Source organism: Leucoraja erinacea, chromosome 8 (genome assembly GCF_028641065.1).
Source record: "Leucoraja erinacea ecotype New England chromosome 8, Leri_hhj_1, whole genome shotgun sequence".
NCBI lineage: Eukaryota > Metazoa > Chordata > Chondrichthyes > Rajiformes > Rajidae > Leucoraja > Leucoraja erinaceus.
In genome coordinates this window covers 24,907,593-24,926,207 of record NC_073384.1, presented here as the reverse complement: position 1 = coordinate 24,926,207, position 18,615 = coordinate 24,907,593, and the positions used below count along the sequence as shown (strand labels likewise).

At 43.3% G+C, this 18,615-nt stretch overlaps 1 protein-coding gene across 4 annotated transcripts in view; it reads right to left on the bottom strand.

Moving 5' to 3' along the window:
- Positions 1 to 18,615, bottom strand: part of fam120b (family with sequence similarity 120B) — a 94,528-nt gene that overhangs the window by 22,693 nt on the left and 53,220 nt on the right. For all 4 annotated transcript variants that reach the window (XM_055639251.1, XM_055639252.1, XM_055639254.1 and 1 more), the window contains one exon: positions 12,304 to 12,396. In XM_055639251.1, the coding sequence (XP_055495226.1) occupies positions 12,304 to 12,396 (93 nt within the window). The remainder of the gene's footprint in view (positions 1 to 12,303; positions 12,397 to 18,615) is intronic.

Below are 18,615 nucleotides of genomic sequence, written 5' to 3'. Positions count from 1 at the left end.
ATATTGTGACATAATACAATATAAGACCTTGTTACACTATGCAATACAATAATACATAAGTGTAATGGCCATGCATATACAATAGTTATGCCAAATGATCACACACAGAGCAAGCTAGATAAAGGAGCTTGAAGACTCTAATACTAGAAACAGGTACATGGTTTTATAAGGAAGGGTAAAAGTGTATTTTTAAATAGACAAAATGAGCTAATAGTTCTTATGGTACTAGGCAGAGTGTTCCAGTCAGAAGGAGCTTTGAATTTAAATGCACGTCTCCCAATTTCTTTGTTAGTTCTTGGAATGAAAAAGAAGGGTTGCTGAATATGTCTTAGTGAATATGAGGGTGTGTATGGTAATAGGTCTTGTTTTAAATAAGAAGGGTAATTGAGATGGATGCATTTAAAGATGAACTGGAGCCAGTGGTAGCATCTTCGAGCGTGGGGGGATAACCAGTTTAGAGTTTCGTACATAGAACAGTGGTGAGTTATATATGGACACCGTAAAATAAATCTGCAAAGACTATTATAAACTATATTAAGGGGTTGAAGATATGTATCAAATGTATTCTGATAGACAATATCAGCATAATCCAGTGTTGGTAGTAGTAGTTGAGAGACAATTCTTTTTCTCATCTGAAAGGTGAAACAATTTATATGGCGGTAAAGAATAGCTAGATTACAGCTGAGTTTTTTAGTAATCGTCTCACTATTCTGCGTAAATGAAAGCGTTGGGTCGAGCAAAACACCAAGATATTTGAAGTTCAATACTTGTTCTAATGGCGATCCTTCATTAAATGATATAGTCAGATCTACAGAATTACCAAGGCCTTGTCTGGTACCAAATAACATACAGCATGATTTATTTTTTATTTTAAATTAATTTGTTAAATAATAGCCATTTCTGAACAGAAGTAAGATCTAATTGAAGGGATCTTTCAATTTCAGGCTTGTTAGTACTAGATGTATATAGCACTGCATCATCGGCATATAGTTGTGTTTGACAGTCAGAACAGATATTAGGGAGGTCGTTTATGAAAATAGAGAAAAGGAGTGGTCCCAAGGACGAACCTTGCGGGACCCCCTTCTCAACAATTAAGGAATTGGATTGACTTCCATTAATAGCATTAAAGGTGACACATTGGCGTCTGTTATGAAGGTATGAGTTAAACCACAGTAGATTGTTTTGAGAAAGACCAATAGAGTAAAGTTTATCAAGCAGCAGGTAGTGGTCAATCAACATCAAAGGCCTATTTAGTCGCCAGGGGTGGTTGGAAAATTAGAGTTACGTGTGTCAAACACCGCCAGACAAACCCAATCCGGACGATTTTCCCCAATGAGGGGGTTTTCCCTACGCGCCTTATATGGTTGCGCGGTGCAGAGCAGACAACTGGGTGCTGGGTTCGCAATGTTGTGAGAGAAAAAAAGCCCAACATTGTAGCGAAGGGACCTCCCTCTGGGCAGTCATCTGTGTGGTTGCGCGGGCTGCATGGTGGATACCTTTATCTTTACACTGTGTGGAGCAGCATGGTGGAGGAAAGAGCTCAGCCAACCGCAAAGCATCTCTGTGCTAGGCCCTTCCCAGTCTCCCGATCATCTCAGAAACCCACACTGACCAGGTGGGCCCTCTTGGATGCCAGCGCTAATATGGTGGCGGAGAAGTAGACCTTACGAAACAACTTTCTTGAAGCCTACGACTGTAAATTAATACCAATCATAAAAGTAATGCTTGCTAGGCAATCTTCTTAATAAGAAACAAAATTTGTAAAGTGAAACACTTTGTAGTTATAGCAGAAACTGAGACACATGATGGCAGGTTGAAAAAAACGAAGGCAACGAAAGTTGTAGGAACTTGCGCGCGTACGTTCACACATGCACGACTGATCCAGCCCGCATGAAGTCGCATTTTGCCCAATCCGGCCCGTGACCTAAAATGAGTTTGACATCCCTGAACTAGAACAAGCGTGGATCCATTGGGTCCCTCTCCCCCAACGTAATATCCCCCACAGTACCACTCATCTATACACAACGCTGGATGTTAAAATGACGAATCCGGCCCGGCAATCCTCCTCAAACTGTGCAGGCGCGGCTGACAGGTCCCTGTAGTGACGCAAGTCAAAATTGCGATCTCAAAATGGAGGTGGGCCCGGAAACCCCCAACTCAGGGGTTCCTTGAGACATGAAAATCATTTCAAGGGTTCCGCAAGGGTTAAAAAAGGTTAAGAAATGCTGATCTAAATAGTTGACGTGCTTTTGGTCATTTTACTCCATTAAAAATAAGGTTATTTGAAGTGAAAGAAACAGCTTTCATTATGAGTGTTCAAATCACAAAATAAATGTAGATATGGGAAGCCTTTCTAACTATCTTCAATCATATTTTCAGAAATATTCTGAACATAATTTGCAGCATCAAACTGATGATCTTAAATTACTCCAAGCCCCTCACCCCCACTTTCCTGTCTAGAAGGCCATTCCATCCACTGACTTGAGGTCAACTGTCAGATATTAGTGTTAAACTAACTAACTAACTAACTGCGAATCCCTCTTCTTCTCTCATAATGTAAAACAATGTTCTAAATGTACTATTCCTAATCCTTTAACTATCAGGATACATCTGCAAGATTACTTCTATGATTTATTGGAATTCTTCCAAATTAACTAGAATGAAACTAATAATGAGTGAAGGAGCTCAGTTGTTCCAATGGGATAGAGAATCCCAGGAAGAGATTGGAAAAGACATTCAAAAGTATAATTATTCTGTTAAATCATCGGCTGTCACTCCATAGGGTCATTAGGGTGGATTCCCTATATGGATGACGTGGGGAGACTGGTGCACAGACAGCCACCACACGGCCTTGACAGATCTGGGTCAGGATACAGTGGCATAGATTCCAGGACAACCAGGGACCCTTTTCTGCTGCAGCCTTCATCCGTCTTCCCGGCCGTTGTGACACTACACTAAGTCAGCCATCATCCTCCGTCTGTTCCACATTGTGGTCTTGTTTGGATTACTCTTTGTCAGGGACTCCCCCCCTTACCGCCATGGTGGCCCTACCAGGAGCAAAGCTCCAGACGGCATCGCTCTCGGGATCTCAGGACCACACCAGCTTCTCCACCACGACAAGGTGACAATCCACTGTTAAATAAATAGATACAGTAGTAGGTTCAGACCAGAGCACCCTGTGTGCCAATCTTGGGAGTGCCTGTATCAATGGTTACCGTGGCAGATGCAAGATTGGCCTTCCTGAGAATGAATCTGTGGAAAGCAACTGGTCTTGATGGAGATCTTGGCCGTGTCCTCTGGAGCTGTGTGGATCAGCTGGCAGAGGTATTCACAGACCTCTTTAAAATCTCACTACTATATTCTGAGGTCCCTAAATGCATCAAAAAATTACTATCACCCTGTTGCCGAAGAAAGGTAAGGTAGCTTGCCTTAATGACTAATGTCCAGTGGCTCTGACATCCATCATCATGAAGTGCTTTAAGAGACTGGTGATGGCGCACATTAACTCCAGCCTCCCATCCAACCTTGATGCAGTTTGCGATGCAGTTTGCTTACCATCGCAACAAGTCCACAGCAGACACCATCACCCTCACCCTGAACCTATCTCTGGAACACCTAACCAACAAGGACTCCTACATTAGACTCCTATCTATCGATCATAGCTCTGCCTTCAACACCATAATCCCACCCAAACTCACCTCCAAACTTCTGAAAGTAGGAGTCAGCTTCATCCTGTACCACTGAATCCTCGACTTTCTGACCCACAGACCTCAATCAGTGAGGGTAAGTGACAACACCTCTTCTCAATAATTCTCAATACCAATGCCCCGCAAAGATGTGTAGAAAGGAACAGCAGATACTGGTTTAAACCGAAGATAGACACAAAAAGCTGGAGTAACTCAGTGGGACAGTCAGCATCTCTTGAGAGAAGGAATGGGTTACTTTTCGGGTCGAGGCCCTTCTTCAGACTGAAGTCAAGGGAAAGGGAAACGAGAGGTATAACCATATAACCATAAAGAACACGACAGCGAGATAAAGAACAGTGAATGAAAGATATGCAAAAAAGTAATGATGATAAAGGGAAAAGGCCATTGTTAGCTGTTTGTTGGGTGAAAATGAGAAGCTGGTGCAACTTAGGGGGAGGATAGAGAGTGAAGGAATGCTGGGGTTACTTGAAGTTAGAGAAATCAACACTCATACCACTGGGCTGTAAGCTGCCCAAGCAAAATATGAGATGCTGTTCATCCAATTTGCATTTAGCCTCACTCTGACAATGGAGGAGACCTAGGACAGAAAGGTCAGTGTGGGAATATGAAGGAGAACTAAAATGTTTACCAACCGGCGGATCAGGTAGGTTCAGGCAACAGAGCGAAAGTGTTCAACGAAACAATCACCCAGTCTACATTTGGTTTCGCCGATGTATAAGGCTCCACATCTTGAACAATGGATACAGTGGATGAGGTTGGGGGGAGGTGCAAGTGAACCTCTTCCTAACCTGAAATGACTGTCAAGGTCCCTGGACAGAGTCGAGGGAGGAGGTATAAGGACAGGTGTTGCATCTTCTACAGTTGCTGGGGAAGATACCTGGGGAGAAGATGGTTTGGGCGGGAAGGAATGAGTTAACCAGTGAGTTGCAGAGGGAACGGTATCTGCAGGGCGGAAAGGGGTGGAGATGGGAAGATCCGAGTAGTGTTGGCATCCCGTTGGAGGCAGCGATCCCGTTGGAGGCGGCATATTCTCAGTCACCTATACTCCCTATACACTCACGACTGTATAGCCTAATTCAGCTGTAATTCTATCTACAAGTTGGCAGATGACACCTCTGTGGTGTGCAGAACCACAAACAATAATTATTGACAGAAAGCATGGTGGAGTACATGCCCCAATCAGTATCAGTGGTTACAAAGTGGAAATGGTTGAGAGCTTTAAGTTCCATGGCATTAATATTACCAATGATCTGTTGTGGACCAACCACATTGATATGACAAACAACTTGCCTCTACTTCCTGAAGAGATCGAGGAAGTTTGGCATGTCTCCAATGAGTCTTACAAACAAGTACATATGCACCATAGAAAGCATACTGTTGGGCTGCATCACAGCTCAGTTTGGGAAAAACTCTGCCCAATACCTCAAGAAATTGAAGAGATTTGTGGATGTGGCCCCTTTTAAAACACAGATCAGACTTTCCAACATTGACTCCATCTACATTTTGTGCTACCTCAGAAGAGTAGCCAATGTAATCAAAGACTTGTCCTACCCCGTTCATTCCTTCTTCTCCCTGATCCCATCCAGCAGACAGTACAGAAGCTTGAAAATTTGAATGACCAGACTGAGGAAGAGCTGGTGGTGCACACTTCCATAAGTTGTCCGATTCACCTCTACCCCATTGCGGACAATGGTCTTCGTCTATGGAACTCATGCACCACAATGTTGAGAACTATATTCTGCACTCCATATCTTTCCCCCTTGCTCTGCCTATTAAATCTGAGTTTGACTTTATTGTATTTGTGTATGGTTTATCTGATCTGTTTGGATAGCATTCAAAACAAAGTGTTTTGCTGTACCTTGGCACACATGACAATAATATGCCTAAACCTAGTACCTGCCTCAACTACATCCTCAAATCTGGATTTAAAATCATCTACATGGGCGTAATAAGAGGTGGAGAAACCAGTTGCAGCCCACTTGATTCAATGCTTCATGGTAAATAATCCCCATTCATATTTATGCTACATATTTTCAGTTGTCAAATTGGTCCGGCAAATGGAAGTTCCAAATGGAAGTAACCAAAAGAAGTTCATTTTGTAATCAAAGGCTTCAAAGGTCTTTTAATGTCACGTGTACCAATTAAGGTACAGTGATATTTGAATAACCTGCATTCCTAAGTTTAGAGCTTATCAGATGGCCTGGCAGGACCCTGCTGTTGCCAATGTTTAGAGTAAACAATACAGGTAACGAGCATCTGCAGTCTTTGGCTTTTCAAATACAGATAACAAACTCTACTGGCACATCGAAGAGATTTAATAGTTCTGAAGGTTTGAAGTTATGAAGAACACCAGGAATAAAAGTTTCCACTGACTGTGGGCGTGTAACCAGTTTTAAACAAAAGAATCAAAGGGAAGATGAGAATTCTTTTTTTTGAGTCCCTACAAAAAAAGACTTAGGGTGGTGGACAGCCATTCAATAGTATCTTTCAAGAGAGAATTGGATAAACAAAAGGAGAAACATTTGCAGGAACAGGGAAGGCAAGAGAAAGTCAGACTAATTATGCAGCTTTCAAAGAGGTGTGCAGACAAGATAGGCAGAAATTCTATATTATCATGTCCTTCGGACAATTTGATAACCGGAATTGTTATCACTAAAAACAGGTGCTCAAATTACATGGGTGGGATTAGGAACATACAGTGCCCTTCATAATGTTTAGGACAAAGACCCATCATTTATTTATTTGCCTCTGAACTCCACAATTTGACATTTTTAATAGAAAAAAAATCACATGTAGTTAAAGGCATGAGAACATGCAAACTCCACCCAGACAGAACTGAAGTTCAAAATCAAATGTGTTGCAGGAGCTGCAAAGCAGCAGCACTATTTACTGCACCACTGTGCCAACCAAAGACGCTCAGATCTGCTGAAAGATCACATGCAAGGGTTACCAGAAGTTAGAAAAGTATATGTTCATACCGCCATGGGTCTTCTGTTTAACAGTTCCTATATCAGTATCTCTCCCTCTCTCTGTATTTATATCGGCCGCGAGATTACTCCCTCTAGTCACTAAGTGGACTACATGATTAAGGAGAATGTCGTAATAGATAGATAGATAGATAGATAGATAGATAGCCTTTTATTGTCATTCAGACTGAAGTCTGAACGAAATTGCAGCAGTCATACATATAATATAATACAATAAAACAACAATAAACACATATTAACATCCACCACAGTGAGTCCACCCAGCATCTCCTCACTAAACCAAAAACAGATCAATATGCATGTGATCTCTCCATCAGAGACCTTCAGAGCTTCTTCACAGATAAATCTTCATAACAGTCTTTTGATTAATAGATTGGTTATTGTTGATGAAAAACAGTAAGGTACATCCAACCTTACACTCCAACGTACACTTTAATCTTCATCGAACTCCAGCATATCGCTTTAAAGGTTAGAAAACTCCTTTAAAGGTTAGAAAACTAAACCAAAAACAAAGCTTCTGCGCAAGAAACATAGCTCCAAACACGCCCTAGAATACGTCATGAATCCCACCCACATAATAACGGGCAGTCTAAAATTTAAAGACACATGCCATAATTAATGACACACAAAACAAGCCAAATGGCCACTACACATTGTTTGTATTTCTAGTTACAGAATTTATCTACATCAACATCTGTACCCGTTGTTAGACTGTACCTGCATGTCTCCCCTCACAGACAAAGGTATGTGTCTGTCCCTGTGCTCAGATGAATGGATTTAGAGAGGGCGGGTGCAATTTCCTGCCAGCTGCTGATCCCTTCAGTGGCAGCCCTGTTGGATGGTGTGTTGTAGGGGCATTATGGCCATGCTTTTTTCTCACTGCTTCTATCAGGAAGAATGTACAGGAACTTGAGAACCACTACCTCCAGGTTCAAGCACAGCTTCTTCCCGTCAATCATCTGGTACTTGAATAATGCTGCACAACCCCAGCCACAATTCTACCTCAACTTAACTGTGTCACTTCGTTCTTTGCGCTACTACAGTTGCGCTATGTCCTTTGCCTTTTACACTATCATGGTCCAATTTAGTTTGAAGTTTTGTTTATTGTCACGTGTGCTGAGGTACAGTGAAAAGCTTTTGTTGTGTACTAACCAGTCAGTGGAAAGACAATACATAATCACAATCGAGCCATCCACAGTGCAGATACATGGTAAAGGGAGTAACGTTCAGTCCAGTAACGTCCGATTAAAGATATTTTACTTAAAATAACTGATAATTTAATGTACATTTATTGCTGTTATTGTTGCAAGCAACATGCCTGTAAAACTACAGCAAGTAAACATTGTATTGTTCTGGTTCATATCCAGTACATATGACAAATGAGCACACTTGACTACTGATATCCCTCTCCAGCAAATCTGTCCATCTTATCTCTGCTCCTGTATCTCACCCTCACTCTCCTCATTCCTGAACATCTGCCTCTCAAATAATTCTCCTTCACCCTCTCCACAAACACACGCATCTGTATGTTCATGCCTCCTCTATGTCTCTCTACTACCACTCCAGTATCTGTCTCTTTATTCACGTACAACTGTACACGTCAGTCCTTATCATTCCCTCTGCCCATAGCTCACAATGTACGCAAGTTAACTCTGAGCAAACGCACTTGTTGGAAACATTGGTCCATCTTCATCACATGCAATGATGACCGACAGATGCACACTGGCGGCAGATGCAAGACATTTTTGTGTTGCTGCATTCCAGACCACGTGCAACAATAGGATCCCCACCTCCTCCCCAGGACCCAACAGGTGCGCAGGAACCGCGGCAGATGACAGGCAGGTGCACGGACCGCTCCCGGTTTGCTGCAGGCCAGGCCCTCCCTCAGGCAGCACCTGCCGCTGCTGACACCAGCTAGTTCCAAAGAGCAATCTGATACTGTCCAATTGACTAACTGTCAGCCTCACCCCGTGTTGCACAAGCCTCCTTAAACATTCACCGGACATTTAACTGGTAATACTGTCATACTGGTTTGCAGATTATTTGTTTTAAAATGATTTGGGGGAGGGGTTAAGTTTTACAGGTACTAACAAAAACAAGCTCTGGTGTATCCAGATCTGTCGAGCCACTGTCAGATTTTAATGAGAACCACTTCCCCAAACAGCATGATGTCCTCATTATAAATTACCCACTCTAGCACGATGGAATGTGTGCAGTTCAAATGAAGGATTGCATGGGGCAAATGTTGTTAATGAAAGGGTTCGCTTTTGCTTGAACTGAAGTGGGGGTGGGGGAGTAAAATTTACATTTCCAATTCTAAAATGAGCCAGTTAAATCACCGTAAAGGATGGGGAATGAAAATTAGATGACATTAACATTACACAAATGAAGTGCTAAGTCCTTATAGCATATTTCACTGGCAGGTTTCACACTTTACTATTTCACTGCCGTATTTGGTATGGGTGATAGATGTACAGCATTCACTGTTCATCCGTCCTCACTCCAGCAACGAGAATCCTCTGGAGGCAAACTTTCCACGTGTCATATTGAGTCGTGCGTGCTGCAGTGATTGCCCATAACACACTATGCAAAAAAAGCCAGGAGTCAAAGCTCAGCTGCCTTACAACAGAAACATCACTCATTATTGCAGGCTTCAGAAAGGCCTGGCGTGTGCCTTGGAAGTTCTGGATAATTAACCAATTTTTGTAGTTACACCTTAAAACACCCTTGTTCACAAAACAACTTTTCTCCCTGTTAACGGTCTCTCATATAGGTAGACAGAAGCTTAGCACTTCATTTGTGTAATGTTAAAAGCTTTTAAACTGTAGGATGGAGCCAGAACGTAGCCATTTGCTTGCAACATTCTGCTAGTAGTTACATCTAATTTCCCTTTATCATCATCAGAACCTATCCACACAGGAAGTCATTTGATGCTGGCTGACAGCTATCTTGCCCAATCATAAGATCCTTACAAATTCCTTACATCCTTACAAATTCATTTCACTTGCACTTTATGTGCAATGTGACGAATAAAACTGATTGATTGAGATAGGCACAAAATGCTAGAGTAACTCAGCAGGTCTGGCAGTATCTCTGGAGAAAAGGAATAGGTGACGTTTCAGGTTGAAACACTTCTAAAGACCTAATCTTCATGCCTAGTCCTATTTCTGCTTCCTGTAAGGACTCCATCCCCTCCTCCCAATTCCTCCGTCTACGCCGCATCTGCTCCACGGATGAGGCGTTCCACACCAGGACATCTGAAATGTCCTCACTATTCAGGGAACGGGGGTTCCCCTCCTCCACCATAAATGAGGCTCGCACCAGGGTCTCTTCCATACCCCGCAACACTGCTCTCTCTCCCCATCCCCGCACTCGCAACAAGGGCCGAGTCCCCCTAGTCCTCACCTTTCACCCCACCAGCCGTCACATACAAAAAGTAATCCTCCGTCAGTTTCGCCACCTCCAACGTGACCCCACCACTCGCCACATCTTCCCCTCTCCCCCCATATCTGCCTTCCGCAAAGACCGCTCCCTCCATAACTCCCTTGTCAATTCTTCCCTTCCCTCTCGGTCCACCCCCTCCCCGGGCACTTTCCCTTGCAACCGCAAGAGATGCAACACTTGTCCCTTTACCTCCCCCCTCGACTCCGTTCAAGGACCCAAGCAATCGTTCCAGGTACGACAGAGGTTTACCTGCATCTCTTCCAACCTCATCTATTGCGTCCGCTGCTCTAGATGTCAGCAGATCTATATCGGTGAGACCAAGCGGAGGTTGGGCGATCGTTTCGCCGAACACCTCCGCTCGGTCCGCAATAGCCAAGCTGACCTCCCGGTGGCTCAGCACTTCAACTCCCCCTCCCACTCCGCCTCCGACCTCTCTGTCCTGGGTCTCCTCCATGGCCACAGCGAGCAGCACCGGAAATTGGAGGAACAGCACCTCATATTCCGTTTGGGGGGTCTGCACCCCAGGGGCATGAACATCGAATTCTCCCAATTTTGTTAGTCCTTGCTGTCTCCTCCCCTTCCTCAGCCCCCCTGCTGTCTCCTCCCACCCCCCAGCCTTCTGGCTACTCCTCCTTTTCCCTTTCTTGTCCCCACCCACCCCCGCCCCCGATCAGTCTGAAGAAGGGTTTCGGCCCGGAACGTTGCCTATTTCCTTCGCTCCATAGATGCTGCTGCACCCGCTGAGTTTCTCCAGCTTTTTTGTGTAACCTATTTCTTAACTCTTGGTCTGAAACCATGTAGGTTCATCCATACACTTTTCAAATGGATTCAGATTTTTTTGCACAATTTCTGGCTGACAAAAAATCCTTTTCAGAGCATTCTTAAGCCTATATAATGTGGGAAAGAGATCCTTACATTATTTAATACAAAAATATACATAATCACAAAATCTAATGATTTTGATCGCTCCCTTCAGAGGATTAGGATATTTGGTGAGTGGAAGTAGGAGTGGGTGGGACGGGGTGGGTTCTCAGATGATTGTGACATCTAGTTTGAAGCCAGTAAGATTATTTTGGATCCCTATATCATTGAAGAAGATATCTTAGACTGCCCAGCCTCAAACAGGTTAGCAAACCCACAAGAAGCAGCTCCTGCATTTTCAAAATTCCAGTAACAGCATTTTACTTAATGATTAGCAATGACAGCTGAAGCATGGTCTCTTGACTCAAACACTACTAACCACAAAGGCATTTAGAAAGTGTGCTAAACAAATGCTTGTGACCAAGTGGCTGATTCACAAAGTATCCTCGCATTTTGCAACACTCTTGTACTGTCTATTACACCTTATATACTTCCAGCTAATCCTTCATAATGGTGGTGGAGACTACATCCTATCCATATACTTATGTCACATCATAAAAGCACTCAGAGGAGGTGGTGTTTCTCTCCCTCCAGCCTCTTGCCTTTTCATGAAAAGAGCAACTCAATTGGTCGCAATGCCTGCTCCGTTCCAATAGCCCTGCAAATGTAGCCTCCAGATAGGCCTAATGCAACATAGACTGCAATCTCACTGCAAAATAAATTATGATAAAAATAAATTATGATTAACCATAATTTTCTTCCTTTGATGTATGAAAGCCAACTATGGTCCACCCCTGGTTATCATGCTGAGAGAGAATGGTGGGCTACCTTGCAAGTCCTACTGTGACATTCTCCCTGAATAGTTATGCAACTCCTCCACCACTTTTCCCTCCTTCTCTATCACGTCTGAAAAATCAAAACTCTAGAATGTTGATCTGCCAGTCCTGTCCCTCTTGCAATCATATCTGGTAATGACAATAACATCATACTTCTAGCAACTAATCAAAGCTCCAAATTCATCTGTTTTACCCATAATAGTAATTGGGAAAGTACCCGTCTTAACTACGTCCTCCGGCAGTTCGTCTCATTTACCCACCACCTTTTGTGTAAAAGTTACCCCTCAAGTTCCTATTAACTCCTTCCCCACTCACCTTAAACCTATAACCTCTGGCTCTCAATTCCAAAGTAAGTATAGAGATAGAATTAATTATTGAATGGATGATAACATCGATTTTGTGCTGTAAAAATTAGGAAGGGCAAAATAAAAAGAATCAGGGTCAAGCGGGAGACTATGCAATACATACCTGTATTTGAGCGAGATGGTCAGCTGGCTTATCACGGATACATACAACTTGAGCCAAATATGCATCTAGGTCCTCCACACATAATGTGGTGACCTGTAACAAACAATGAAATACATTTAAAGCTCTGGCGCCACAGAAGACCTTCTCCAATCTACCACAAGATTATTTTGATCTCAAGTATTCTATGTTATACTTTCCAAAAGGTGCCATGGACTTCATTTCCTGCAGCCTAACTGATGCACATAACATCAAGATCTACACTACCTCCTGTGGCTTCCCCGAACATGTTTAGTCCTGATATAGTTATCGATTGCATTTACAACTCTGTCCCCAAATCATTTTGGGATTTCCTCCTTTTATTTAAATGACTAAAATCCCATTAAAATTGCCTGCTCATTTTCACGGTGTATCTGCGTGCCTGAGCAGATTCAAGGTAATTTAGATATATTGAGTGACTGGACCAAAATGTCTGGTTCAAGCTGTGAATATTTTTATGTGAATATGTGAATGGTTTTAGCAAAACAGTAATTTAGAGTACTATTTAAATAATTAAAAAAATTATACAAAAGTGGTTCTGGGTACCAGTACAACAGTTAGTGACAGTAAACAGGCAAGTACAGCAAGCAGATAAGGCAGCCGGAATGGTATATTGGACTGCACTCATGAGGATTTGAGTACAGGACCGAGAATGTCTTACAACTATTCTACAGGTCCTTAATGAGACCACATTTAGAGGATTGTATTCAACACAATACATACTGTGAGTCCTTACCAAAGAAAAGATATACAATGCATTCAGAAAGTATTCAGACCCCTTCATTTTTTCCACATTTTGTTACGTTACAGCCTTATTCTAAAATGGATTAAACATTTTTTTTATCATCAATCGACACACAATACCACCACAATACCATAATAAAAAAACAAAAACAGGTGTTTAGAAATGTTTGCAAAGTAATTAAAAAGAAATAACTGAAATATCACATTTACATATGTATTCGGACCCTTTGCTCTGACACTCAAAATTGGGCTTAGGTTCATTCTGGTTCCATTGATTATCCTGGAGATGTTTCTACAACTTGATTGGAGTCCACCAGTGGTAAATTAAATTGATTGGATATGATTTGGAAAGGCACACACCTGTCTATATAAGGTCCCACAGTATGTCAGAGCAAAAACCAAGCCATGAAGATGAAGGAATTGTCCGTAGACCTCTGAGACAGGATTTTGTCGAGACACAGATCTGGGGAAGGGTATAAAACAATGTCTGCAGCATTGCAGGTCCCGAAGAGCACAATGGCCTCCGTCATTCATAAATGGAAGAACTTTGGAACCACCAGAACTCTTCATAGAGCTGGCCGCCCGGCCAAACTGAGCAATTGGGGGAGAAGGGCCTTGGTCAGGTAGGTGACCAAGAACTCGATGGTCACTCTGGCAGAGTTCCAGAGTTCCTCTGTGGAAATGGGAGAATCTTCCAAAAGAACAACAATATCTGAAGCACTCCACCAATCAGGCTTTCATGGTAGAGTGGCCAGATGGAAGTAACTCCTCAGTAAAAGACACATGACAGCCCACTTGGAGTTTGCCAAAAGGCACCTAACCAAGATTCTCTGGTCTGATGAAACCAAGATTGAACTCTTTGGCCTGATTGCCAAGTGTCATGTCTGGAAAAAACCAGGCACCGCTCAACACCTGGCCAATACCATACCTACAGTGTAGCATGGTGGTGGCGGTATCATGCTGTGAGGATGTTTTTCAGCAGCAGGAACTGGGAGATTAGTCAGAATCGTGGGAAAGATGAACGGAGCAAAGTACAGAGAGATCCTTGATGAAAACCTGCTCCAGAGCGTTCAGGACCTCAGACTTGGGCAGTGGTTCACCTTCCAACAGGACAATGACCTTAAGCACACAGCCAATACAACGCAGGAGTGCCTTTGTGACAAGTCTGTGAATGTCCTTGAGTGGCCCAGCCAGAGCCCGGACTTGAACCTGAGCGAACATCTCTAGAGGGACCTGAAAATAGCTGTGCATCGACGCCCCCCATCCAACCTGACAGAGCTTGAGAGGATCTGCAGAGAAGAATGGAGGAAATTACCCAAAAACAGGCATGCTAAGCTTGTAGCATCATACCCAAGAAGACCTGAGGCTGCAATCGCCGCCAAAGGTACCTCACCAAATTACTGAGTAAAGGGACTGAATACTTATGTAAATGTGATATTTCAGTTACTTCTTTTTAATTACTTTGGAAAAATTTCTAAACACCTGTTTTTGCTTGTTTATTATGGGGTATTGTGTGTAGATTGATGATTTAAAAAAAAAAAAAATGTAATCCATTTTAGAATAAGGCTGTATCGCAACAAAATGTGGGAAAAGTGAAGGGGTCTGAATACTTTTTGAATGCACTGTATATCTGCCATTGCGGAGTGTAACAAATGTTTACCGGCCTGATGCCCAAGATAGCAGTACTATTACATGAGGATCAATTAGGTTGACTCGGCCTGTATTCTCCACGGCTTAGATGAATATGAGGAGAGAGGCCTAGAAGCGGTTGGAGCGGCTAGTGCAGCGTGTGGGTGGTAAGTTTAAAAATCGAGCGCAGGGCTTTGTTCCACAGAGGCCTTAGAGTGGCTGGTGCAGCGTTCGGGCGGTAAGTTTAAAAATCGAGCGCGCGGGGCTTTGTTCCACAGAAGCCCAGGAGCGGTTGGAGCGCCCACTCTGCAACGTTCCATCACACTTCAAAAGAAGTGGTCTGGAGGAAGCCGCTGATTGGTCGAAGCGGACTAGAGGAAGCGGCTGATTGGGAGTAACCCCAATATTTCTGCTTTCTGTTCGTACTTTTTAGTTAAGGGTTCAGTGCTTTTTAGTAAAGGTACAGTTTAAAGGATTAAGATTTTTATAGTGGGAGTGAGTTGATTTAATTTGGGGGTAAGCCATGTGAGTTGAGATCGGCCCCGTGAATTGCTCATCCTGCAACATGTGGGACATCAGGGATATTGTCGGTGTCCCTGGTGACTACGTGTGCAGGAAGTGTGTCCAGCTGCAGCTCCTGGCAGACCGCATTGAATGGTTGGATTTGCGGTTGCATTCATAATGGAGCATCCACGCTGCTGAGTCATGAATAGCACGTACAGCGAGTTGGCCACACCGCAGGTAAAAGTTAAGGGGACAGAAAGGGAACGGGTGGCCACTAGCCAGCGTAGCAGTAGGCAGGTCGTGCAGGAGTCCCCTGCGGTCATATCCCTCCTAAACAGATATACCATTTTGGATACTGCTGGGGGAGATGGCTCATCAGGGGACACGTTCATGGCACTGTGGGTGGCTCTGCGGCACAGGAGGGGAGGAAAAAGAGTGGAAGGGCTATAGTAATAGGGGATTCAATTGTAAGGGGAATAGATAGGCGTTTCTGCGGCCGCATACGAGACTCCGGGATGGTATGTTGCCTCCCTGGTGCAAGGGTCAGGGATGTCTCTGAGTGGCTGCAGAACATTCTGGAGGGGGAGGGTGAACAGCCAGTTGTCATTGGCACCATCGATATAGGTAAAAAACAGGATGAGGTCCTACAAGGTTAATTTAGGGAGCTAGGGGATAAACTTAAAAGAAGGACCTCAAAGGTAATAATCTCTGAATTACTACCAGTGCCACGTGCTAGTCAGAGTAGAAATAGGAAGATATTTCAGATGAATATGTGGCTTGAAAAATGGTGCAAGGGGGAGGGATTCAAATTTCTAGGGCATTAGAACCAGTTCTGGGGGAGGTGGGACCAGTACAAATAGGACGGTCTGCACCTGGGCTGGAATGGAACCAATGTCCTTATGGGAGTGTTTGCTAGTGTTGTCGGGGAGGATTTAAACTAATGTGGCAGGGGGGAGGGAGCATGAGCAGAGGGGTGTAAAATGAGGGTAGAAGCAATAGGTAGCAAGGTGAAAAGTAAAAGTGGCAGGCAGACAAATCCAGGGCAAAAATCAAAAAGGGCCACTTTTCAACATAATTGTATAAGGGGTAAGAGTGTTGTAAAAACAAGCCTGAAGGCTTTGTGTCTCAATGCAAGGAGCATTCGTAATAAGGTGGATGAGTTGAATGTGCAGATAGTTATTAATGAATATGATATAGTTGGGATCACGGAGACATGGCTCCAGGGTGACCAAGGCTGGGAGCTGAACATCCAGGGATATTCAATATTCAGGAGGAATAGACAGAAAGGAAAAGGAGATGGGGTAGCGTTGCTGGTTAGAGAGGAGATTAACGCAATAGAAAGGAAGGACATTAGCTTGGAGGATGTAGAATCGATATGGTTAGAGCTGCAAAACACTAAGGGGCAGAAAACGCTAGTGTACATGCCACCTAACAGCAGTAGTGGAGTTGAGGATGGCATCAAACAGGAAATTAAAAATGTGTGCAACAAAGGTAAAACAGTTATAATGGGTGACTTAAATCTACGTATAGATTGGGTGAATCAAATTGGCAAGGGTGCTGAGGATGAGGATTTCTTGGAATGTATACGGGATAGTTTTCTAAACCAACATGTAGAGGAACCAACGAGAGAGCAGGCTATTCTAGACTGGGTATTGAGTAATGAGGAAGCGTTAGTTAGCAGTCTTGTGCGTGGCAGGGTATGAGATGTGAATTGGCCAAGATAGATTGGCAATTGATTCTTAAAGGGTTGACGGTAGATATGCAATGGAAGGCATTTAAAGACCGCATGGATGAACTACAACAATTGTTCATCTCAGTTTGGCAAAATATTAAATCATGCAAGGTAGTTCATCCGTTGATAACAAGGGAAATCAGGGATAGTATCAAAACAAAAGATGAAGCATACAAATTAGCCAGAAAAAGCAGCCTACCAGAGGACTGGGAGAAATTCAGAGTCCAGCAGAGGAGGACAAAGGGCTTAATTAGGAAAGGGAAAATAGATTATGACAGAAAACTGGCAGGGAACATAAAAATTGACTGCAAAAGCTTTTAAGGTATGTGAAGAGAAAAAGATTAGTTAAAACAAATGTGGGTCCCTTGCAATCAGAAACAGGTGAATTGATCATGGGGAACAAGGACATGGCAGACCAATTGAATTCAATAAGGAAGACATAAATAATCTGCTAGAAATAGCAGGGGACCGGGGGTCAAATGAGATGGAGGAACTGAGTGAAATCCAGTTTAGTCAGGAAGTGGTGTTAGGTAAATTGAGTGGATTAAAGGCCAATAAATCCCCAGGGCCAGATAGGCTGCATCCCAGAGTGCTTAAGGAAGTAGCCCCAGAAATAGTGTATACATTAGTGATAATTTTTCAAAACTCTTTAGATTCTGGAGTAGTTCCTGAGGATTGGAGGGTAGCTAATGTAACCCCACTTTTTAAAAAGGGAGGGAGCGAGAAAACGGGGAATTACAGACCAGTTAGTCTAACATCGGTAGTGGGGAAAATGCTAGAGTCAGTTATTAAAGATGGGATAGCCGCACATTTGGAAAGTGGTGAAATCATTGGACAAAGTCAGCATGGATTTCTGAAAGGTAAATCATGTCTGACGAATCTTATAGAATTTTTCGAGGATGTAACTAGTAGAGTGGATAAGAGAGAACCAGTGGATGTGTTATATCTGGACTTTCAGAAGGCTTTCGACAAGGTCCCACATAAAAGATTCGTATGCAAACTTAAAGCACACTGTATTGGGGTTCAGTATTGATGTGGATAGAGAACTGGCTGGCAGACAGGAAGCAAAGAGTAGGAGTAAACGGGTCCTTTTCAGAATGGCAGGCAGTGACTAATGGGGTACCGCAAGGCTCAGTGCTGGGACCCCAGCTATTTACAATATATATTAATGATTTGTACGATGGAATTGAATGCAACATCTCCAAATTTGTGGATGACACGAAGCTGGGGGGCACTGTTAGCTGTGAGGAGGATGCTAGGAGGCTACAAGGTGACTTGGATAGGTTGGGTAAGTGGGCAAATGCATGGCAGATGCAGTATAATATGGATAAATGTGAGGTTATCCAACAGGAAAGTAGACTATTATCTGAATGGTGGTCGATTAGGAAAAAGGGAGATGCAACGAGACCTGGGTGTCATGGTACACCAGTCATTGAAAGTAGGCATGCAGTTGCAGCAGGCAGTGAAGAAAGCAAATGGTATGTTGGCATTCATAGCAAAAGGATTTGAGTATAGGAGCATGGAGGTTCTACTGCAGTTGTACAGGGCCTTGGTGAGACCACACCTGGATGTATTGCGTACAGTTTTGGTGTCCTAATCTGAGGAAAGACATTCTTGCCATAAAGAGAGTACAGAGAAGGTTCACCAGACTGATTCCTGGGATGGCA